At 47.0% G+C, this 25,239-nt stretch overlaps 1 protein-coding gene across 1 annotated transcript in view; it reads left to right on the top strand.

Annotated features, from left to right (window-relative positions):
• LOC129706533 (IQ motif and SEC7 domain-containing protein 3-like) overlaps positions 1-18,137 on the top strand; it is a 163,086-nt gene extending 144,949 nt beyond the window's left edge. Inside the window, exons 3-4 of the mRNA XM_055650897.1 lie at positions 12,913-13,228; positions 18,105-18,137. Of these exons, the coding sequence (XP_055506872.1) occupies positions 12,913-13,228; positions 18,105-18,137 (349 nt within the window). The remainder of the gene's footprint in view (positions 1-12,912; positions 13,229-18,104) is intronic.
• Positions 18,138-25,239: the final 7,102 nt, after the last annotated feature.

Genomic DNA, 25,239 nt, shown 5'->3' with positions numbered 1-25,239 from the left:
AGTGCAGGTAGGAACTGCAGATGCTGGTTCAAACTGAAGATAGACACAAAATGCGGGTCATAAATGATAGGAGTAGAATTAGACCATTCGGCCCGTCAAGTCTCTCTAGAATTTAGGAGATTGAGAGGGGATCTTATAGAAACTTACAAAATTCTTAAGGGGTTGGACAGGCTAGATGCAGGAAGATTGTTCCCGATGTTGGGGAAGTCCAGGACAAGGGGTCACAGCTTAAGGATAAGGGGGAAATCCTTTAAAACCGAGATGAGGAGAACTTTTTTCACACAGAGAGTGGTGAATCTCTGGAATTCTCTGCCGCAGAGGGTAGTCGAGGCCAGTTCATTGGCTATATTTAAGAGGGAGTTAGATGTGGCCCTTGTGGCTAAGGGGATCAGAGGGTATGGAGAGAAGGCAGGTACGGGATACTGAGTTGGATGATCAGCCATGATCATATTGAATGGCGGTGCAGGCTCGAAGGGCCGAATGGCCTCTACTCCTGCACCTAATTTCTATGTTTCTATGTTTCTAAGTCTACTCCACCATTCAATCGTGACTGATCTATCTCTCCCTCCTAGCCCCAATCTCCCCGCCTTCTCCCCATTCAATGTGATCATGGCTGATCATCCCCAATCAGTACCCCGTTCCTGCCTTCTCCCCATATCCCCTGACTCCGCTATCTTTAAGAGCCCTATCTAGCTCTCTCTTGAAAGTATCCAGAGAATCGGCCTCCACCGCCCTCTGAGGCAGAGAATTCCACAGACTCCAACTTCTCCCTGTAAACTAACACCTCTTTAATTCCATTAGCATCCTGCATTATAAAGTGGCGAAGGTAGAGAAGCGATGTTAGATACATAGAAACATAGAAATTAGGTGCAGGAGTAGGCCATTCGGCCCTTCGAGCCTGCACCGCCATTCAATATGATCATGGCTGATCATCCAACTCAGTATCCTGTACCTGTGTTCTCTCCATACCCCCTGATCCCTTTAGCCACAAGGGCCACATCTAACTCCCTCTTAAATATAGCCAATGAACTGTGTGGCCTCAACTACCTTCTGTGGCAGAGAATTCCACAGATTCACCACTCTCTGTGTTCTCATCACGGTCCTAAAGGATTTCCCCCTTATCCTTAAACTGTGACCCCTTGTTCTGGACGTCCCCAACATCGGGAACAATCTTCCTGCATCTAGCCTGTCCAACCCCTTAAGAATTTTGTAAGTTTCTATAAGGTCCCCCCTCAATCTCCTAAATTCTAGCGAGTACAAGCCGAGTCTTTCCAGTCTTTCATCATATGAAAGTCATGACATCCCAGGAATCAGTCTGGTGTTTTTGGTTGGACTTTGTTTGGGACTGAGTTGTCAAGCACAGGGTTGCTTGGCTGAAGGCTCATTATAGAGCATTCTTGGATGGATGGATTTAATATGTACGATATGTACAATAGCCTTTGGATCTCGCATCTAATGAATCCTCCCAGTAGACACAAGGGTATTACAGTTCTACTCACCTAATACGCTTGGACTCACTGAGAAGATTACAACCATTCTTCATTAACCAGTGGCGGAAAACACTTACACCATTAGTTTAAGAAAGAACCGCAGATGTGGGAAAAATCGAAGGTCGGCAAAAATGCTGGAGAAACTCAGCGGGTGAGGCAGCATCTATGGAGCGAAGGAATAGGTGACGTTTCGGGTCGAGACTCGACCCGAAACGTCACCTATTCCTTCGCTCCATAGATGCTGCCTCACCCGCTGAGTTTCTCCAGCATTATTTGTCCCCCTACATCATTAGTTTAGTTTAATGTAACTTATTGTCATGCGTACTGAGGTACAGTGAAAAATTTTTTGTCACGTGCTAACCAGTCAGCGGAAAGATTATACATGATTACAATTGAGCAGTCCACAGTGTACAGAAACTGCATGATAAAGGGAATAACGTTTAGTGCAAGGTAAACCCAGTAAAGTCCAACTAAAGATACAGCCTCAAAGCCCTGTCTCACGGTACGAGTTCATTCCATGAGCTCTCCCGAGTTTGCCCTGATTCGAACTCGGAGATTTACGGTAACGGCCACTCGTCGGTACTCGGGGCTCTCGTGGACATTTTTCATCATGTTGAAAAATCTTCACCAGTCTTCCCGTGCTTACCTGCCGTTAGCGAGTCTTCCCGAGTACCTTCCCGAGTACGTCCCCGAGCTCCGACGTACCCGCTACGTTCATTCTCCATGCTTACCACGAGTTTGATTTTTTAAAAACTCAGGAGAGCTCTTGGAATTAACTCGTACCGTGGGACAGGGGCTATTACGCCAGAGCAGTAGGCATAAAATAAGTCTCCATCCTAGCTTTGATCTTAACTGTTAGCCTCTGATTATAATATTAGCATTTTATACCTTGAGGAATGTCACACACCACTGTGCTGATTGCAGAACGGATATTACATTGCATGATTCAAAGTTGCGTGATTCATTCTTGCTATTGAGGGAGTGCAGCGTAGATTCACCAGGTTAATTCCCGGGATGGCAAGACTGACGTATGATGAAAGAATGGGGCGACTTGGCTTATAGTCGCTGGAATTTAGAAGGATGAGAGGGAATATCTTGTAGAGACATATAAAATTCTTAGAGGATTGGACAGGGTAGATGCAGGAAAAATGTTCCCGATGTTGGGGGAGTCCAGAACCTGGGGTCACAGTTTAGGAATAAGGGGAAGGCCATTTAGGACTGAGATGAGGAAAAACCTCTTCACCCAGAGAGTGGAGAATCTGTGGAATTCTGTGGCACAGAAGGCAGTGGAGGCCAATTCACTGGATGTTTTCAAGAGAGAGTTAGATTTAGCTCTTAGATCATATTGAATGGTGGTGCTGGCTCGAAGGGCCGAATGGCCTACACGTGCACCTATTCTCTATGTTTCTACGTTGCAGTAACCTGCTGGTCCTTTCGTCAATGTGTAGGAAGGAACTGGAGGTAAACGATAGACACAAAATGCTGGAGTAACTCAGCGGGACAGGCAGCGTCTCTGGAGAGAAGGAATGGGTGACGTTTCAGGTCAAGACCCTTCTTCGAACTCAATCTCATTCTTCAGACTCATTCAGGTCCTTTACTCAATCTCATCGGCCATTACTGTTGATGAGTGTGCAATGAAACAGACTTTGCTATCAGGATGGAACAAGCTGAGTCCTACAGGACTTTCATATGAAGAAAGACTGGATAGACTCGGCTTGTACTCGCTAGAATTTAGAGGATTGAGGGGGGATCTTATAGAAACTTACAAAATTCTTAAGGGGTTGGACAGGCTAGAGGCAGGAAGATTGTTCCCGATGTTGGGGAAGTCCAGAACAAGGGGTCACAGCTTAAGGATAAGAGGGAAGTCTTTTAGGACCGAGATGGGAAAAACATTTTTCACACAGAGAGTGGTGAATCTGTGGAATTCTCTGCCACAGAAGGTAGTTGAGGCCACACAGTTCATTGGCTATATTTAAGAGGGAGTTAGATGTGGCCCTTGTGGCTAAAGTGATCAGGGGGTATGGAGAGAAGGCAGGGATGGGATACTGAGTTGGATGATCAGCCATGATCATATTGAATGGCGGTGCAGGCTCGAAGGGCCGAATGGCACCTATTTTCTATGTTTCTATGTTTCTACTGGTTTCCAAAGTGGAGGCAGCAAAGTTTGAGTTAACATTATAAAAGCTGGGTCCCTCCGTTCAACCATGTTCCCTCCGTTTGCTGCTTACAGTCAGGCAGAGATCCACCGAGACCTGGGGATGGAAATTACATTTTAATTGCTTCTGTTACGGCATTATGTTCTCCATGGCTTACTCTGAAACTAATCTGTTGTATCCTGGGAATCTGGCTGTGGTGATTAAGCTAACTGTTTACTCAAGGGAGACACCATCTATGACTGTGTTCTGCGCACAGAGGCTTTAGAGGTCAGATAGACAGGTTTTCATGCCTTTGTTTTAAATTCAGCGTGTAAAAGAATGGGGGAGATAGATGGAAACATAGAAACATAGAAAATAGGTGCAGGAGTAGGCCATTCGGCCCTTCCGAGCCTGCACCGCCATTCATTGTGATCATAGCTGATCATCCAACTCAGTATCCCGTACCTGCCTTCTCTCCATACCCCCTGATCCCTTTAGCCACAAGGGCCACATCTAGCTCCCTCTTAAATATAGCCAATGAACTGGCCTCAACTACCCTCTGTGGCAGAGAATTCCAGAGATTCACCACTCTCTGTGTGAAAAATGTTTTTCTCATCTCAGTCCAAAAAGATTTCCCCTTTATCCTTAAACTGTGACCCCTTGTTCCTGGACTTCCCCAACATCGGGAACAGTCTTCCTGCATCTAGCCTGTCCAACCCCTTAAGAATTTTGTAAGTTTCTATAAGATCCCCCCTCAATCTTCTAAATTCTAGCGTGTACAAGCCGAGTCTATCCAGTCTTTCTTCATATGAAAGTCCTGCCATCCCAGGAATCCCAGTCTGGTGAACCTTCTCTGTACTCCCTCTATGGCAAGAATGTCCTTCCTCAGATTAGGAGGAAGCCTTTTCCTGGATCCTCCTATTTCTCTCCCCAGATCGGAGTTTCTGTAGAAGCCGGCTTCAAACTCAACCTAGACTGGTACTAGAGTGGACACAAGGAACTGCAGACGCTGGTTTACAAAAAGAGACACAGAGTGCTGGAGTAACTCTGCGGGTCAGGCAGCATCTGTGGAGAACATGGATAGGTGACGTTTCACAAAGTGCTGGAGTAACTCAGCGGGTCAGGCAGCATCTGTGGAGAACATGGATAGGTGACGTTTCACAAAGTGCTGGAGTAACTCAGCGGGTCAGGCAGCATCTATGGCGCTAAGGAAATAGGCAACGTTTTGGGCCGAAACCCGTAAGGGTTTCGGCCCGAAACGTTGCCTATTTCCAGAAGGATTTCGGCCCGAAACTTGTTGATGAGATTGTGGGAGAGAGAATGAGTTGCGGGGGTGTCAGGGAATAGGAGAGGGGAGTAAAATTATTGCAATGATACCCCTGGCAGCTGACATTGACCAGATGGGCCGAGTGGCCTTGTATGCAATTCAATGAAATGGTGAAGCATCTTTCACATGAAGGTTGATGGGAATCTGGAGTCCGTTCCGTGAAAGGCTGTCGATTCAGGTGAGACAGCACCGTTCCATTTTGGATTGATGGATACTTTTACTGATAAATTGAAAGGACGCTGAACTTCTGGGCAGATCAGTCACGGTCGGACTGAAGGCAGCCAAGTCGGAGCAGCTTTTCGGGTTGATTTAGTGTGCTCAAGTGGACAGAGATCAGGCGCAAGATATTAGAGGAGCAGAACTCCATTTGCGAGAGTGATTAGTGCCAAGGAGCAGAGGATAGATCAATCTGAGAGAGGGCTAATGGTTTATTAAAAGCATATTTATTGCAAATTTAATTGGAGCTTCCTGAAGTTTGCCAAATGAACCCAGAGAAAACAATGAACATCCCGAGAGCTGGGAGGTCTCGGCAACGTTATAAAGGAACAGATCAAAAACAAAAGGCAGACGCAACGGGTCAGACTGCATCACTGGAGCATCACTGGAGCAAAGGAATAGGCGACGTTTCGGTTCTTGCTATTGAGGGAGTGCAGCGTAGGTTCACCAAGTTAATTCCCGGGATGGCGGGACTGTCATACGTTGAAAGAATGGAGCGGCTGGGCTTATATACTCTGGAACTTAGAAGGATGAGAGGGGATTTTATTGAAACGTGTTCCCGATGTTGGGGGAGTCCAGAACCAGTTTAAGAATAAGGGGTAAGGCATTTAGAACGGAGATGAGGAAACACTTTTCCTCACAGAGAGTTGTGAGTCTGTGGAATTCTCTGCCTCAGAGGGCGGTGGAGGCAGGTTCTCTGGATACTTTCAAGAGAGAGCTAGATAGGGCTCTTAAAGATAGCGGAGTCAGGGGATATGGGGAGAAGGCAGGAACGGGGTACTGATTGGGGATGATCAGCCATGATCACATTGAATGGCGGTGCTGGCTCGAAGGGCCGAATGGCCTACTCCTGCACCTATTGTCTGTTGTCTATTGTCTTCACCATTCCTTTTCTCCAGAGGTGCTGCCCGACCCGTCTAGTTACTGCAGCTGTTGTGTCTATCCAGGAACTGCAGACGGTATAAACCAGTGTCTGCAGTTCCTCCCCTCCAGATTAAAAACTAAGTTTGCACACTGCCTTAACATGGGGACTCTGAAGAACATGCTAAATGCATTTCGTTGTCTCTGTACTGTACACTGACAATGACAATTAAAATTGAATCTGAATCTGAATCTGAATCTGAATCTGAATCTGAATCTGAATCTGAATCTGAATCTGAATCTGAATCTGAACACCGGTGAACCTCCGCTGACAGAGACATTCTGGCTCCATCATGAAGTATTGTTTTCGCCTGGCACTGTTCACCACGCTGAGCACTTTGATTAAAGATTGAAAGGGCTTCCTGCGAGAATCTTCCTCACCATCTGTTCGAGAATAACTGGGTTTACGCGAGGAACTGATAACAGCTGCGCTGCTTCACCCACGTGGATGGAATTCAAGAGCGTTGGAGTGTTGCAAAATTAATTTGCTATTCTTCCTTTCAATATTGGGTTGCGTTAGGTTCCCATACCATTCATTACAAAGATCCTTGCCATGGATATCCACAAGATCCCTCATCAATATGAATAACAATGCTGTCACTCTGTAAAGATGCCTTTTACTGCAGGGGAAAATGCCGACCTAATTTAAGAACAAATAAGAGTTCTCTGCTACCTTGCTTTAGGCATGGTTTACAAATTGCAGTTCGATTATTCCACAGAATCTGAGTGAATTTGAACGCTCTCGTCTCTGGACACTCTCCTTGTGGTTCCAGGAGAAGAGTTAGTGTCACAGAGTTATACAGTGTGGAAACAGGCCCTTCAGCCCAACTTGCCCATACTGGCCCACATGTCCCAGCTACACTAGTCATAGAGTGATACAGTGTGGAAACAGGCCCTTCAGCCCAACTTGCCCATACTGGCCAACATGCCCCAGCTACACTAGTCATGGAGTGATACAGTGTGGAAACAGGCCCTTCAGCCCAACTTGCCCACACCGGCCAACATGTCCCAGCTACACTAGTCATGGAGTGATACAGTGTGGAAACAGGCCCTTCAGCCCAACATTTGTCTATTGTCTAATGTGCGGGGATCGCTGGTCGGCACGGTCCCGATGGGCTGAAGGGCCTGTTTCCACGCTGTATCTCTAAAACTAAAATTTAACACTATCCTACACACACTAGGGACAATTTTTACATTTCTACCCAGCCAATTAACCTACAAACTTGTGCTTCTTTGGAGTGTGGGAGGAAACCGAAGATCTCTGAGGAAACCCACGCAGGTCACGAGGAGAACGTACAAACTCCGTACAGACAGCACCCGTAGTCTAGGCATCAACTCTACCGCTGTGCCACCGTGACCTGCCCAGTTTGTGGCAGAGGTTATACAGAATGCAGAGGTTTATTGGCATGGACATTGTGGGCCGGAAGGCACGTTCCAGTGAGGAACTGTGAACGGCTTCAGGAAACAGAGGGCTATTGACTGATGCCTACATTGCCTGTAGTTGACAGGCCTTATATGCTAACCAAATCCAACTTCCGTGGGAAGATTTGATCTATACACCTTGAAGGAAAATCAGGCGGAGTAATTCAACTCAAGGTTCCAAGTTAATGCCCACAGACATCTTGTTTTCCTGTTGCAATGAATGTGGCGCTGTAGCTGGCAAATTGCAGTTGGCAGTAGCCTTAGACATGGACGGAGAAGAGGTACCGTACTGGCAAGCGGATTTGGGGGCTCACCACCTGTAACCTCGGAGACGCCTGGGGTTCAGAGGTTGGTAGCGGGAGGTGCCCGCGGACACGGAGTCTGAGCGGTGGAGCGTCACAACGGCTGGGAAGGCGGATGGATGGAGGCTGCGGCAGAAAAGGGTCTCCGGTCGTCTTGGACTCCATGCCACTGGATCCTGACCCAGATCTGTCAAGGACCATGTGTGTGTGTGGTGGCTGTCTGTGCACCAGTCTCCCCACGTTAAACAAAGACACGCACAGGCCTCCTCCAACCCTGGGGACACCCACGGTCAGCTAATAGACAATAGACAACAGGTGCAGGAGTAGGCCATTCGGCCCTTCCAGCCAACACCGCCATTCAATGTGATCATGGCTGATCACCCCCAATCAGTACCCCGTTCCTGCCTTCTCCCCATATCCCCTGACTCCGCTATCTTTAAGAGCCCTATCTAGCTCTCTCTTGAAAGCATCCAGATAACCGGCCTCCACCGCCCTCTGAGGCAGAGAATTCCACAGACTCACCGCTCTCTGTGAGAAAAAGTGTTTCCTCATCTCCGTTTTAAATGGCTTACCCCTTATTCTTAAACTGTGTGTGGCCCCTGGTTCTGGACTCGCCCAACATCGGGAACATGTTTCCTGCCTCTAGCGTGTCCAAACCCTTAATAATCTTCTATGTTTCAATGAGATATCCTCTCATCCTTCCATGACCGAGGTGGGGGGGGGCTAAGAACAACACTGCCCCAGAGCCCTACGATCCACCTTAAACCTATGTCCTCTGGCCCTCGGCTGCCCTACTCTGGGCAAGAGATTGTGCATTTAGTTATGTCAGGAGCAGAGCTGTGGGGCCAATGCTACACTCCACGTTGACAGTCTACTATCGGGTTATGTTTAAACCATGACAGCGCTCTGTGGTACAAGACAGAATGACGTGGGGACTGTCCAATCTGCTGCATACAATGACTAAAACTCAGTCACCAAGGCAGCTGAGTGGTGGAGTAGACTACAGACGCACGTGCTTGTGAATGTGGCAACAGCTTCATTATATATCAGCAGCTATTGATGAAATAGATATCATCCTCTGTCTAGTGAGAGGCGATCTCTGGTGACGGCATGGACAGAAACATGCCTTTCAAACTTTCAGACATTGTACATGAAACATAGATAATAGGTGCAGGAGTAGGCCATTCGGCCCTTTGAGCCAGCACCGCCATTCAATATGGTCATGGCTGATCATCCATAATCAGTACCCCGTTCCTGCTTTCTCCCCATATCCCTTGATTCCGTTAGCCCTTAGATCTCTATCTAACTCTCTCTTGAAAACATCCAGTGAATTGGCTCCATCTGCCTTCTGTGACAGAGATTTCCACAAATTTATATATATATATATATGTATATATTTATACAATGGTATATGGACACACTGCCCTGTTCTGTATTCATGCCGTCTATGTTCTGTTGTGCTGAAGTAAAGCAAGAATTTCATTGTCCTATCTGGGACACATGACACTGAACTCTCTTGAATCTTGAATCTTGAGATTTACAACTCTGGGTTAAAAACCTTTTCCTCATCTCAGTCCTAAGTGGCCCACCCCTTATTCTGAAACTGTGACCCCTGGTTCTGGACTCCCCCAACATCGGGAATATCGACAATATCAAACTGTGACCTTCACAAGGAGAACGTGCAGACTCCACATTGATAGTATTTGAGCATCAGGGTAGGGCAGCTGGTGGAGCCGCTGCCTAACAGCGCCAGGGACCCTGATTCACTCACTTCACTCGCCCCCCTGCAGGAACTATACATCAGGAGGTGCAACTCCAGAGCAAACAAAATCATGAGAGACCCCTTCCACCCCTGCAACGGACTGTTCCAGCTGCTACGGTCAGGCAAACGCCTCCGTTGCCACGCGGTGAGAACGGAGAGGTTGAGAAGGAGTTTCTTCCCAGAGGCAATTCGGACTGTAAACACCTATCTCACCAGGGACTAACTCTACAGAACGTTTTTCCTTCCATTATTTATTATGTAAAAGAATATGTGTGTTATGATTGTGTTTATAATTTGTTTGGTTGTTTTGTTGTTTGTCTTTTGTGCAAAAGTCCGCGAGCATTGCCACTTTCATTTCACTGCACATCTCGTATGTGTATGTGACAAATAAACTTGACTTGACTTGACTTGACTTGATTCGATCCTGACCTCGGGTGCTGTCTGTGTGGAGTTTGCACGTTCTCTTTGTGACCACGTGGGTTTCCTCCGGGTGCTCCGGATCCCTCCCCCCATCTTCAAGACGTACGGGTTTGTCGGCCTTGTCGGCACTCTTGACTCTGCAGAGACCAGTGGAAATGAGCCCAGACTTAGCTCAGATTATCATTGGTATTATTTAATTATAATGGCAATCAAACTCTGCCTCCGACCTTTTGCCCAGACTGGGAGAAAGTGGCAGTAATTGTAATCATTTTATGGTCGGAAGCAGATGGAGAGAGGCTGCTTTCGTGTTCTTCACATTTCCAATTTTAGTTTTCATCGCCAGCGGTTACAGGTAAAATTGGGAAGGATGTAAAAATGTCTGCAATATGATCCTATCTGTTTCCTTGCCAGAGAAAAGGAGATTAAAAACGGCTTCCACGTTAATATATTCAAACGTGCTGCTTGAGCTTATATCTAACGCTTCTTCATGTGCCACTCCACGTGTTGCAACTGCCTGCCACAATTATACATTGATCCTCGTGAATCAATGAGGGAATTGGTGAGGAAGCTGTAGCCTGCCACCGTGTGAATTGTCTAAGATAGACACTGAGTTTGCTGGAGTAACTCAGCGGGTCAGGCAGCATCTGTGGAGAACGTGGATAGGTGACGTTTCACAGAGTGCTGGAGTAACTCAGCGGGTCAGGCAGCATCTCAGGAGAACATGGATAGGTGACGTTTCACAGAGTGCTGGAGTAACTCAGCGGGTCAGGCAGCGTCTGTGGAGAACATGGATAGGTGACGTTTCACAGAGTGCTGGAGTAACTCAGCGGGTGCAGCAGCATCTATGGAGCTAAGGAAATAGGCAACGTTTCGGGCCGAAACCCTTCCGGGTTTCGGCCCGAAACGTTGCCTATTTCCAAAAGGTTCGGCCCGAAACGTTGCCCATTTCCTTAGCTCCATAGATGCTGCTGCACCATAACTCAGCGGGTCAGGCAGCATCGGTGGAGAACAGGGATAGGGGTCGATTCACAGAGTGGTGGAGTAACTCAGTGGGTCAGGCAGCATCTCAGGAGAACATGGTTAGGTGACGTTTCACAGAGTGCTGGAGTAACTCAGCGGGTCAGGCAGCATCTGTGGAGAACATGGATAGGTGACGTTTCACAGAGTGTTGGAGTAACTCAGCGGGTCAGGCAGCATCTGTGGAGAACATGGATAGGTGACGTCTCACAGAGTGCTGGAGTAACTCAGCGGGTCAGGCAGCATCTGTGGAGAACATGGATAGGTGACGTCTCACAGAGTGCTGGAGTAACTCAACGGGTCAGGCAGCATCTGTGGGGAACATGGATAGGTGATGTTTCACAAAGTGCTGGAGTAACTCAGCAGGTCAGGTAGCATCTGTGGAGAGAAGGAATGGGTGATGTTTCGGGTGGAGACTCTTCACAGTTGCTGGTTTACCAAAGAAGGATATAAGGTGCTGGAGTAACTCAGCGGGTCAGGCAGCTTTTCTGGAGATAGGTGACATTTCGGGTCGGGACTTTTCCCTTCCGAATATAAAATCATGTTTGCTGTGTATAAGAAAGAACTGCAGATGCTGGAAAAATGGAAGGTAGACAAAAATTGTAGAGAACCTCAGTGGGTGAAGCAGCATCTATGGAGCGAAGGTGGCGTTTGGACCCTATTCCTTGCTCCATAGATTCTGCCTCACCCGCTGAGTTTCTCCAGCATTTGTGTCTACGTTGTGGGGGCATTGATAGGGTGAAGGCACAGAGTCTTTCATCCAGGGTAGTGGAATCATAAACATGAGGACACATGTTTAAGGTGAGAGGGGCAAGTCTCCAGTCTGAAGAAGGGTCTCGTCCCGAAACATCACCCATTCCTTCTCTCCAGAGATGCTGCCTGTCCCGCTGAGTTACTCCAGCATTTTGTATCTATCTTCGGTTTAAACCAGCATCTGCAGTTCCTTGAATCCACTGTAACTAATGTTTAGTTGATCCCTCAGTTTTGGACGGGAAATTGCTTCCATTTTACAATAAAGGGCCAAGGGGAAGAAATAACACGAACAAACAGAGGTGAATTATCCTGACATCTCCTTTAAACTCCTAAGACTGGTCTCCCTTTAACCCTCTGAATTAATAAAGCCTCTGTCCCACTTAGGCAATTTTTTCGGAGACGACAGGCGACTAGGCCACATGGTGCGGGGTGAAGCCTGTATGGTCGTGAGTCGTCTCCTAAAGAGTCGTAACGTTTCTCTGGTCCTCGCTGGATTTTGAAATGTTCAAAACCTTTCGGTGACTGTGGGCTTGGCGGAGCTTGTCTTCCCCTGTCGTAAGATGTCGAATTTTGTGTCTATCTTCGGTGTAAACCAGCACATGCTGTTCATTCCTGCACTGTTACTAAAGCCCCCTGTCCCACTTTCACAACCTAATTGGCGATCTCTGCCCTCGACACATACTCGCAGCATGGTCGTCACGAGGTGGTAGGAGGTCTTCGTAACTCTTCCTCGTGCTCGTGAGTGATCTCCGCTAACGCCTGGCCTCAAGTAGGTCGCGGCGTTTTTTTCTAGCCTGATAAAAAATGTCCACGAGTAAAAAAAAGGTGGGCATGGAAAAATGTGATGCTTACTACTGGTAGGTCGGTAGGTCGTGATGGTAGTCGGAGGTCGATAACTGGCCCGAGAAAAAAAATGCAAACATGACATCATTTTATCTTGTGATCATTTTCCACTCGTAGCTAGTCGTAGTTGGTCTTAGGGGTGAAGGGGAGGTCGTAGACATAATCGTAGGAGGTCTTTTACTTCGGCGAGCCAACACAACTTTGACATTTTTTTCAACCTGTCTAGGATCTTCAAAACTCGTGTAAGTGGGACAGGCCCTTAACAGCGTGCGCCTCACCTTTATTTATTTATTTTTTATTGCAGTAACGAAGCCATCTCTCCCGGAGGCGACTCGGTGAACTCCGAGGCAGACGGCCCAGTGAAGAGCGCAGGTGAATGTGAGATGATGGTCGTGGCGACGGAGGCTGCCGGGCCGGACAGTGCCGGCGACTCGGTGAAATGCCCGTCGCCCGAGGCCAAGGCTTGCCGCATGGTCCCCCTCTCCAGCGCAATGCTGCAGAAAGCCAGCTTGCACCACACCGCCTCACCCATGAGAATGCAGCGTGGCAAAGGGACAGCAGCCTGCTCACACCAGCCGGCCTCCGACTACGAGTTGTCCCTGGATCTGAAAAACAAGCAGGTATTCCCCCGGCATCGCACACAACGCACCTGCACTACAAAAACACGGGCGGCACAAAATAATAGTGCCAGGAAAATGTCACGCTGGGCACAAGAACAGAACAAAATTTGGGCACAAAGAGACCTCTTTTATTTTAAGAAAGAGGCATCTTTTTATAAAGTCAAAACAAGGAACTGCAGATTACACAAAAAAGCTGGAGAAACTCAGCGGGTGCAGCAGCATCTATGGAGCGAAGGAAATAGGCAACGTTTCGGGCCGAAACCCGGAAGGGTTTCGGCCCGAAACGTTGCCTATTTCCTTCAGGATTTCGGGCCTTAAACATTGCCTATTTCCTTCAGGGTTTCAGCCCGAAACGTTGCCTATTTCCTTCAGGGTTTCAGCCCAAAACGTTGCCTATTTCCTTCGCTCCATAGATGCTGCTGCACCCGCTGAGTTTCTCCAGCTTTTTTGTGTAACCTTCGATTCTCCAGCATCTGCAGTTCCCTCTTAAACACAAGGAACTGCAGATGCTGCTTTACAAAAAAACAAGATGCAAAGTGCCGGAGTAACTCAGCCGGTCCGGTGGAATACCTGCCGGCAAGGTATTAGGTCAGGACACTTCTTCAGACTAAAGAAGAAGGGTCCCGACCTGAAACGTCACCTGTTCATTTTCTCCAGAGATGCTGCCTGTCCCGCTGAGTTACTCCAGCATTTTTTTTGTCACCTTTTTTATGGAATTATCTCCCCAAATGCTGTGACCTGTCTTAGTATTATACTGCACTCAGGGCATAGAGATGTACAGACACAGGGAAACAGGCCCTTCAGCCCACCTCATCCATGCCGACCCAGTTGGCATCCTGGGTTGGTCACATTTGCTTGCAGTTGGCCCATTTTCCTCCAAATTCTTCCTCATCCTATCCATTGTGTTCATTAAGCTGGAAAGAGTGCAGAGAAGATTTACGAGGATGTTCGAGGGCCTGAGCTATGGAGAGAGGTTGGGCAGGGCTATATTATCTAAATGGTGGCCGACTAGGAAAAGGGGAGATGCAACGAGACCTGGGTGTCATGGTACACCAGTCATTGAAAGTAGGCATGCAGGTGCAGCAGGCAGTGAAGAAAGCGAATGGTATGTTAGCTTTCATAGCAAAAGGATTTGAGTATAGGAGCAGGGAGGTTCTACTGCAGTTGTACAGGGTCTTGGTGAGACCACACCTGGAGTATTGTGTACAGTTTTGGTCTCCAAATCTGAGGAAGGACATTATTGCCATAGAGGGAGTGCAGAGAAGGTTCACCAGACTGATTCCTGGGATGTCAGGACTGTCTTATGAAGAAAGACTGGATAGACTTGGTTTATACTCTCTAGAATTTAGGAGATTGAGAGGGGATCTTATAGAAACTTACAAAATTCTTAAGGGGTTGGACAGGCTAGATGCAGGTAGATTGCTTCCGATATTGGGGAAGTCCAGGACAAGGGGTCACAGCTTTAGGATAAGGGGGAAATCCTTTAAAACCGAGATGAGAAGAACTTTTTTCACACAGAGAGTGGTGAATCTCTGGAACTCTCTGCCGCAGAGGGTAGTCGAGGCCAGTTCATTGGCTATATTTAAGAGGGAGTTAGATGTGGTCCTTGTGGCTAAGGGGATCAGAGGGTATGGAGAGAAGGCAGGTACGGGATACTGAGTTGGATGATCAGCCATGATCATATTGAATGGCGGTGCAGGCTCGAAGGGCCGAATGGCCTCCTCCTGCACCTAATTTCTATGTTTCTATGTTTCTATTCCTTGGAGAGCAGGAGGCTGTCTGATGTTATAGACGTGTGTAAAATGATAAGAGGAATAGATAGGGTGGATGCACAGTGTCTTTGACCAGGGGTAGGGGAATCGAGACCCATCGATGGTCCACAGTGCATCGTTCAATCAATGAATGTTTCCAGTAATGGGAGAGTCTAGGACCAGAGGGCACAGCCTCAGAATAAAAGGACATGTCCTTCGAATGGGGGATGCAGAGGAGTTTCTTTAGCCAGAGGGTGGTGAATCTGGAATACATTGCCACAGACAGCTGTGGACTTTTGAGTATTTTTAAGGCAGAGTTTGAAAAGTTCTTGATTAGGAAGGGGGACAAAAATAACTGGAAGAGCCCAGGCGAATAGGGTTCAACGGGAAAATTAGACCAGCCATGACTGGATGGCGGAGTAGACTCGATGGGCTGAATTGCTAAAAGAGAGTCCTTTAATTCTGAGGCTGTGTCCTCTGGTCCTGGACTCTCCCACCAGTGGAAACATCCTCTCCACATCCACTCTATCTATGCCTTTCATTATTCTGAAAGTTTCAATGAGGTCCCCCCCCCCCCAACCTTCTAAACTCCAGCGAGTACAGGCCCAGTGCCGTCAAACGCTCATCATATGTTAACCCACTCATTCCTGGGATCATTCTTGTAAACCTCCTCTGGACCCTCTCCAGAGCCGGCACATCCTTCCTCAGATACGGGGTCCAAATCTGCTGATAATACTCCGAATGCGGCCTGACCAACGCCTGGTCGAGCCTCAGCATTACATCCCTGTTTTTGTATTCCTGACATAGAAACATAGAAAACATAGAAATTAGGTGCAGGAGTAGGCCATTCGGCCCTTCGAGCCTGCACCGCCATTCAATATGATCATGGCTGATCATCCAACTCAGTATCCTGTACCTGCCTTCTCTCCATACCCTCTGATCCCCTTAGCCACAAGGGCCACATCTAACTCCCTCTTAAATATAGCCAATGAACTGGCCTCGACTACCCTCTGTGGCAGAGAGTTCCAGAGATTCACCACTCTCTGCGTGAAAAAAGTTATTCTCATCTCGGTTTTAAAGGATTTCCCCCTTATCCTTAAGCTGTGACCCCTTGTCCTGGACTTCCCTAACATCAGGAGCAATCTTCCTGCATCTAGCCTGTCCAACCCCTTAAGAATTTTGTAAGTTTCTATAAGATCCCCTCTCAATCTCCCAAATTCTAGAGAGTATAAACCAAGTCTATCCAGTCTTTCTTCATAAGACAGTCCTGACATCCCAGGAATCAGTCTGGTGAACCTTCTCTGCACTCCCTCTATGGCAATAATGTCCTGTCCTCAGAGTAATCTCAGGAAAAGGTGTGTCATTGGTGAAGTGTGAAAATACTTTTTTCCATTCTACACGGATTAGTTGATGATTCATGAGGGAGGCTTCACGCTGGCTCCCCATCAATGAAATCCATTCAGTTGTCCAAACATGTTCCAGATCTGGAATAGATTTTCAGAACACACAGCTGGTTAGAAAAAAAAATGGTCCTTAGTTGATGATTCTGTTTTTTCAGACATCACCTTGATGGCCTTTGCATTGTATTGCGTACAGCTTGGGACATTTATGCTTGGCAGTTGCAATTGGTTTTTTGGTAAATAATGCCATTACATTGACGGCACAGTGGTGCAACTGGTAGAGCTGCTGCCTCACAGCGCTAGAGGTTTGGTTTAGATCCTGACCTCTGGTGCTGTCAAAGTGGAGTTTGCATGTTCTCCCTTAGGTTTCCTCTGGGTGCTCCAGTTCGCTCCTATGTCACAAATATGTGCGGGTTTACAGGTTCATTAGGCCTGCAAATTCACAGAGGGAGAGCAAGGAGGGAAGAGACAATGACTCTGGGACTTTAAACTGTGTTGAGTGTTTGTTTTGTTATTGCTCTATGTTATGACTGTAGACTGAAAAGTGCAATGACAATAACATTGAATCCAATCCAATCCAAATTGCCCCAAGTGTGTAGGGAGTGGATGAGATAGTGGGATAACACAGAACTAGTGTGCTTTTCACACAGGGAGTTGTGAGTCTGTGGAATTCTTCGGAGGCAGGTTCTCTGGATGCTTTCAAGAGAGAGCTAGATAGGGCTCCTAAAGATAGCGGAGTCAGGGGACATGGGGAGAAGGCGGGAACGGGGTACTGATTGGGGATGATCAGCCATGATCACATTGACTGGCGGTGCTGGCTCGAAGGGCCGAATGGCCTACTCCTGCACCTATTGTCTATTGTCTATTGTGTGGAAACAAAGAACTGCAGATGCTGGGTGTTGCAGTCTGAAGAAGGGTCCCGACCCAAAACGTCACCCATCATTTCCCTCCAGAGATGCTGCCTGACCCGCTGAGTTATTCCAACACATTGAATCTATCATTTTATAGAACTAGTGTGAATGGGTGAATAATGGTCAGTGCCGGACACAGTGAGCCGAAGGGCCTGGACCATCTTTCAATTCAATCCCACTGCTTTCTTCACATTCCCAATTTTCCCGCTTGTATTATGCATCCAGATTGCAACTGAGGTTATTTTCTCTGAGTTGGTGATTTTTAGGGATTAGCAGAGACAATTCTCCCCTGGGCAACTGAACCATCTCTATCAACAACTAGAGAGTGGTTCTGAGCTACTATCCACCTCATTGGAGACCCTCAGTCTCTCTTTAGTCAGACTTTAATCTTGCACTAATCATTATTCCCCTCGTCATGTAACTGTGCACTGTGCACGGTTCGATTGTAATTGTATTTGGTCTTTCCGCTGACTGGTTAGCACGTAAATAAAAAGCTTCTCACTGCACCTCGGTACACTGGACAATAAACTAAACTAAACTAATTACACTGGCAATTTTTCACGGTACCTCGGTACTCATAACAATAAACAAAACTAAATTAAATTCACAATGCAACAGCAGTCCGACTGTGGAATGAGAGTCAGTGGATTTGTAGCAGTGTGTATGGCCATTTGCTGAATGGCTGCTCTCTTCATGTCCTGCATTTGGGTCAGTTGTGCTCTCTGTGTGTTAATATTTCATGCCCAGCCATGGGAAACTGAGGACTTGCGCTGTGCTAGCCGTCGATTCTCCACCCTCTCTTTCCTCCTCACAGTATGAATATCAGGAAGGGAAAGACTGTGTTTAGCAGCTTTGATGATCAGCAGTAGTTCTGCCTGAGCTGACAGCGCTGCCTGCGTGTCCGACATCGCCTCCTCTCACTGCAGCTGCGTGGGATCGGAGCGCTCCAATTACCCTCTCCTCCTGGCATGCTCCTGGCCAAATCTCCGCTGCTCCTCCTCCACTCCTTCCCTTCAATTATCTGTGGCTTCTTGCATGAACAGACTGCTTGTCATTTGCATTCACCTCCTGACTTATGCGACTGTCTATGGGACATCCAAATCACTTATTTAAACCGCTCACAGGGAGAAAATTGCCCTGTGATAGTGGCATAGAATGGTGGGAATTAATTGAACACAAATCCACGTTCATTTATGTAGGAAGGAACTGTAGATGTTGGTTTAAACCGAAGATAGACACAAAAAGCTGGTGTAACTCTTTGGGTCAGACAGTATCTCTGGAGAGAAGGAATACAGTCAGTGACATTTCGAGCCTTTTCCCCCCAACTCTCAGCCTGAAGAAGGGTCTCGACCCGAAACGTCACCTGTTCTTTCTCTGCTGCCTGACCCGCTAAGTTACTCTATCTTTTTGAGTCTATGTTAGTTTAGTTTAGTTTAGAGATACAGCGCGGAAACAGGCCCTTCTGCCCACCGAGTCCGTACCGACCGTCGATCCCCGCACATTAACACTACCCTATACACACTAGAGACAATTTACATTTACACCAAGCCAATTAACCTACAAACCTGTGTTTAAAAGGGAACTGCAGATGCTGGAGAATCGAAGGTTACACAAAAAAGCTGGAGAAACTCAGCGGGTGCAGCAGCATCTATGGAGCGAAGGAAATAGGCAACGTTTCAGGCCGAAACCCTGAAGGAAATAGGCAACGTTTCGGGCCGAAACCCGGAAGGGTTTCGGCCCGAAACGTTGCCTATTTCCTTCGCTCCATAGATGCTGCTGCACCCGCTGAGTTTCTCCAGCTTTTTTGTGTAACCTACAAACCTGTACGGGTTTGGAATGTGGGAGGAAACCGAAGATCTCGGAGAAAACCCACGGGGAGAACGTGCAAACTCCGTACAGACAGCGCCCATAGTCGGGATCGAACCCGGGTCCTCCGGTGCTGCAAGCGCTGTAAGGCAGCAACTCTACCGCTGCGCCACCGTGCTGCCCCACACTCATTTGATTTAAACCTCCAGTTTAAATTCCATTTGGAATATTTTGGAGGACCAAGAAACCAAGAAACCAAGAGCCCGCCATCTAATTTTCTTCTTCATTGAATCCGTGTTTTAAATATTTTCTGACTCCAAGAAATATCATTGCATGGGAACATTTAATCACATTTGCAACTTTCATTTGAATTTTAAATCCGTTTATATTATGCTAGGTTTTAGTTCTCAGCTGATGGATAACTTAAGACAATTTAATTGCTTTTCTTCCCTTTCTTCCCTCACTACCAATTTAGATTTTGAACAATGATTAGTGTCCACACATGTAACATGAATTGTTCATTTGTACCTGGGTCAGTCATTTAGATTATGATCTTTTATCAATTCTTTTATAAATATGAAAATTAACTCAATCTGCGGTTAATTGAATAGATGCAGCAATGATTTCGCAGCAATTCCTACATGTAGTTTGTGGGGCAGTACAGAAACAGGCCCTTCGGCCCATTGCCGCCCTGCAAGCCATCGATTACCCGTTCACGCACCAGTTCTACGACATCCCACGTTTTCGTCCACTCCCCCTACACACCAGCGGCAATATAAATACAAGCCCACGCATCTTTGGGACTTGGGAGGAAACCCATCCGGACACGGGGAGAACGTGCAAATTCCACACAGACAGCACCCGAGGTCAGGATCGAACTCGCGCCTCCGGTGCAGTGAGGCAGCAGCTCATCCAGTCGTGCCACTGTGCCACCCACATGCAGCATAGTACTCGTACAATCGATTAATACATTCTTTGAATGTCCCTTCTTTTATGTCTCTTTGCTGGTCTGGAAATACAGTTTTTGATAATTTTATTTACCCGCAGGCATTGTCTTGTTATTGAGGCAGCAGTTCGGCAAGCGGCACTATTTGCTGCCTGGGATGTGTTGAACACTAGGCTGGAGACTCTTGCTCCGTGGGCTGATTCAAAGCTGCAACTTTTACACTGCATTTGTTTGCGTGTAACCCAACTCACGTTCGAGGGTCAGAGCCAGCTGCAACCTTCTGGCAGCATTGCTGGGATCATGAAATTCAAGACCACACATGCAGCTTATTTTCTCTCGTTATCCTCTCTATGGTCTGAACCACTGAGTTACTCCAGCACTCTGTGAAACGTCACCTATCCACGTTCTCCACAGATGCTGCCTGACCCGCTGAGTTACTCCAGCACTCTGTGAAACGTCACCTATCCATGTTCTCCACAGATGCTGCCTGACCCACTGAGTTTTGGTGCAGCAGCATCTATGGAGCTAAGGAAATGGGCAGCGTTTCGGGCCGAACCTTCTGGAAATAGGCAACGTTTCGGGCCGAAACCCTTCCGGGTTTCGGCCCGAAACGTTGCCTATTTCCTTAGCTCCATAGATGCTGCTGCACCCGCTGAGTTACTCCAGCACTCTGTGAAACGTCACCTATCCACGTTCTCCACAGATGCTGCCTGACCCGCTGAGTTACTCCAGCACTCTGCGTTTTTTGTTGCTCTCATTTGCTTCATTGATTTTATGTCCTTTTGAGACTGAGCTGAAGTTGATTATTTTTTAAATATGGCGTGAGGTCAAAAAGAATGTAATTGCTGTGTGTAAGGGGATATATCCAGGCAAGAGGTCTGTTAATGTCTTTAGATGTGATTTTAATTTGGTTTGGCTGCTAAGGCTGCTGATCTGCTTCAAAGATTCTGATTCCTCTGCCGATGTAGCATTCTCTTCTGGCGGAACCAGACAGCATCTGCGGAAAGAGATATAGAGTTAACATTTCAGGTCAACGACGCTTCATTGCAGAAAAAAATGTTCCCCATGTTGGGGGAGTCCAGAACCAGGGGTCACAGTTTAAGAATAAGGGGTAGGCCATTTAGGACTGAGATGAGGACCAGAGAGTTGTGAATCTGTAGAATTCTCTGCCACAGAAGGTAGCGGAAGTTTTCAAGAGACAGTTAGATATATTCGCTCTTTGGGCTAACGGAATCAGAGAATGGAGAGAAAGCATGGAACGGGATACTGATTTTGGATGATCAGCCATGATCATATTGAATGGCGGTGCTGGCTCGAAGGGCCGAATGGCCTACTCCTGCACCTATTTTCTATGTTTCATCCGCAAGTGAATTTTGTTTTTCATTCCATTCTGCTGAGCATTTGCAGCATTTTCTGCTTTTATTTCCCATTTCCAGTGTCTAGTTTATTTATTTTTTTAAAGTCAAGTGTTTTCTGTTGCTGAGGGAGTTTTCTCTGTTAAGTCAGTGTTTGCGAGATGAAGAGAGGAGAGTGTTCTTGAGAAGAGAAGTGGAGAGGGGGTTACCTCTTCACTGAATGCATCAAATCCCCATCGTGACAAGAGCTCAGTTTAAATCCAGCAGATGATGTAATTGACCAAGTGGCTTAAGTGATCATTAAATAAAGCAACAGTTGTACTGCAAATAAAACTCGTGGTTGTATCTTGAATTCACCATTATGTTTAGAGAGATACAACATGGAAACAGTGCCCTTCAGCCCACCGAGTCCAGGCCTGTTCACACTAGTTCTATGTTAATTGCACCACTCCCCAATAATCATCTTGTGAAGGGGGCACTTGATTGATGATTGATTGATTGATTGATCGATCGATTGAAAGCAAGGCAGCAGGCCCTTCAGCCCATTCCGACATTCAATCTCTCATTTAACTAGCTGTTTAAGAAGGAACTGCAGATGCTGGAAAATCGAAGGTAGACAAAAATGCTGGAGAAACTCAGCGGGTGCAGCAGCATCTATGGAGCGAAGGAAATAGGCAAACGTTTCGGCCGAAAACCCTTCCGGGTTTCGGCCCGAAACGTTGCCTATTTCCTTCGCTCCATAGATGCTGCTGCACCCGCTGAGTTTCTCCAGCACTTTTGTCTACCCACTCAAATAATTTAACTAGTTTTATGTTCAGTTTAGTTTAGAGATACAACATGCAAGCAGGCCAATCGGCCCACTGAGTCCATGCCAACCCAACCAATCACCCATTTGCACTAGTTCTGTGTTATCCCACTTTCCCATCCACTCCCTACACACGAGGGGGCAATTTACAGAGGGGCCGATCAACCTACAAAACCCGCACGTCTTTGGAGTGTGGGAGGAAACCGGAGCGCCCGGAGGAAACCCACACGGTCACGTGGGGAGAGCATGCAAACTCCACACGCAGACAGCACCCAGGGTCAGGATGGAACCTGACATGTAAGGCAGCGGCACTACCCGCTGCGCCGCTGTTCCGCCCTCAGTTTTGCCCGCAACTCCGTGAGCTTGCCGCAGTCTTTGCTTTTGAAGCTAGAAGCTAGATGCAGGAAGATTGTTCCCGATGTTGGGGAAGTCCAGGACAAGGGGTCACAGCTTAAGGATAAAGGGGAAATCCCTTAAAACCGAGATGAGAAGAACTTTTTTCACACACAGAGTGGTGAATCTCTGGAACTCTCTGCCACAGAAGGTAGTTGAGGCCACAGTTCGTTGGCTATATTTAAGAGGGAGTTAGATGTGGCCCTTGTGGCTAAAGGGATCAGGGGGTATGGAGAGAAGGCAGGTACGGGATACTGAGTTGGATGATCAGCCATGATCATATTGAATGGCGGTGCAGGCTCGAAGGGCCGAATGGCCTACTACTGCACCTAATTTCTATGTTTCTATGAAACCGGGGGGAGGATTGACAAGCTGAGGAAAAACAATCAGGAGCAACTTCTTGTCCTGATATGTGCTCCCGTCTGATCTCGTATCTTTTAATGGAATTTGTTTGTTTGTCAAAATCTCCCCTAACACACTGACTTTTCTGACAGTGAAATGCTTCTTTTTGATGCCCGTACAAGTGCACATGCCTGCAGGCTAAACAAGCCGGCGCACCTCTTGAGTAGGATTAGGTGCAAATGTTGGAGAGGTTGGCAAACAAGTGGCGTGGCTGCCAATTTAATTTCTTGCATCTGACACTTCAGGCAATTGTAATCCTGCATGCCTGTCAAAAAACCAAATAGAAAAACAGGTGAAGGTGGCTGTGGAATTTGTCCACGTCTGCTGAATGTGCGGGTCTAACATTAAAGTAAGTAAGTAAGTAATTTTTTTGGCCAAGTAGTCACATACAAGGAATTTGCCTTGGTGCTCTGCCCACAAGTAACAACATGACATACAGTGACAGTTACGAATGACTCAGAAAATACTAAACATTAATAATAATAAAACATTAATGATAAAACAGAAACATGCAGTGCTGGGATAAAGAGAGGGAGAGTGATCTTTAAAAGAGGCAGTTTGGTCTCCTAATTATAGGAAGGATGCCAACAAAATAGAGAGAGTACAGAGGAGATTTACTAGAAGGTTGCCTGGGTTTCAGCAACTAAGTTACAGAGAAAGGTTTATATTTGAAGATTAATCGGCTTGACGTTAATGTTAAAAAAATAGTTCCTTGTGTAGAATAGTGTTAGCATGCGGGGACCACTGGCCGGTGTGGACTCGGTGGGCCGAAGGGCCTGTTTCTCTAAAAAACCACAGGAATCTTATAATTTTGCAGCATTTTCTCTCGTAACATATGTGTGACGGCACTGTGTGAGAAGGTGGAGATAGACATGCTTTTCATCCCCTGCTCCATTGTCCAAGGGTTGCTATCAATGAATAACAGATTGCCGTAAGCCCATAGCCACGCTCCGGGTAGATACCATATGTTAAACTCAACACTGAAAATAATTGTTCACAGTGTACTTGCTCATGCATGTTTATGTTGACAATTAAATAAAACCACGGCTATTTGATTATGCCGATTACTCTATCTGAACTTTGGAATCATTGGACCCACATGCAGAATAATTCACTTAAAGGCATCCATTGAATTTCCAATTCACCGTCTTGATACTTGCTAATGTGCCCATCGCTCCCCTAATATGTCCGATCATGATATTGAGAATGATCACACTTTTAAAAGAGACCCTAAGTTGGACATTCAGTTATTCTGCAGCGCACTCCAAAAAGAACTGCTCCATGAAGGCGAGGATAAGACTTGTGAGAGTCAGTGAGAAGCTGGATATGGTCCGGTAAAGAACCATCAATAAGGGCAATGTAAATTAATTTTAATGAGCAAGGCATTTGTGAAATTGGTGCAGAAATGGCCTTGAAGCTTCCTAGCAGGGCTTATCTGCATATTCCTTCAATTAAATGCTTCGGTTCTCTTCAGTGTGCACGCCAAACCAACAAAAATGGAACAGTTCCTAAAAAGTGCTGATGAGAAGCAGCCAGAGGAGTAAAGGTGACTTCTGTACTTCACATACCTCCACTGGGCTCTCCCAGACAAGTGTTGTGACCTTCCCAATATGGCAGCCGGCATGACTGGGCCTCTACCACACAAGTGTTGTGACCTTCCCAAAATGGCAGCCGGCATTGACCTTCCCAATATGGCAGCCGGCATGACTGGGCCTCCACCACACAAGTGTTGTGACCTTCCCAAAATGGCAGCCAGCATTGACCTTCCCAATATGGCAGCCGGCATGACTGGGCCTCCACCACACAAGTGTTGTGACTTTCCCAAAATGGCAGCCGGCATTGACCTTCCCAATATGGCAGCCGGCATGACTGGGCCTCCACCACACAAGTGTTGTGACCTTCCCAAAATGGCAGCCGGCATTGACCTTCCCAATATGGCAGCCAGCATGACTGGGCCTCCACCACACAAGTGTTGTGACCTTCCCAATATGGCAGCCGGCACAACTTGCACAACAAGAGCATGCGTGAAGACACAAGGAACTGCAGGCGCTGAAACCTTGAGGAAAACACCTTGAGGAACTCAGCGGGTCAGGCAGCATCTGCGAAAGGAATGGACAGGCGGAGTTTTGCGGGACCCTTCTACAGATTCACAAAGCCCATAATCAGGTCTCTCCAGAAATGCCACCTGACCTGCTGAGTTACTCCAGCACTTTGTGTTTTACTGAAGATTCTAGTGGTTCCA

Source organism: Leucoraja erinacea, chromosome 19, assembly GCF_028641065.1.
Source record: "Leucoraja erinacea ecotype New England chromosome 19, Leri_hhj_1, whole genome shotgun sequence".
In the NCBI taxonomy this organism is placed as follows: Eukaryota; Metazoa; Chordata; class Chondrichthyes; order Rajiformes; family Rajidae; genus Leucoraja; species Leucoraja erinaceus.
Note: the sequence above shows the minus strand (reverse complement) of the source record. Positions and strands in the feature narration are given on the sequence as shown.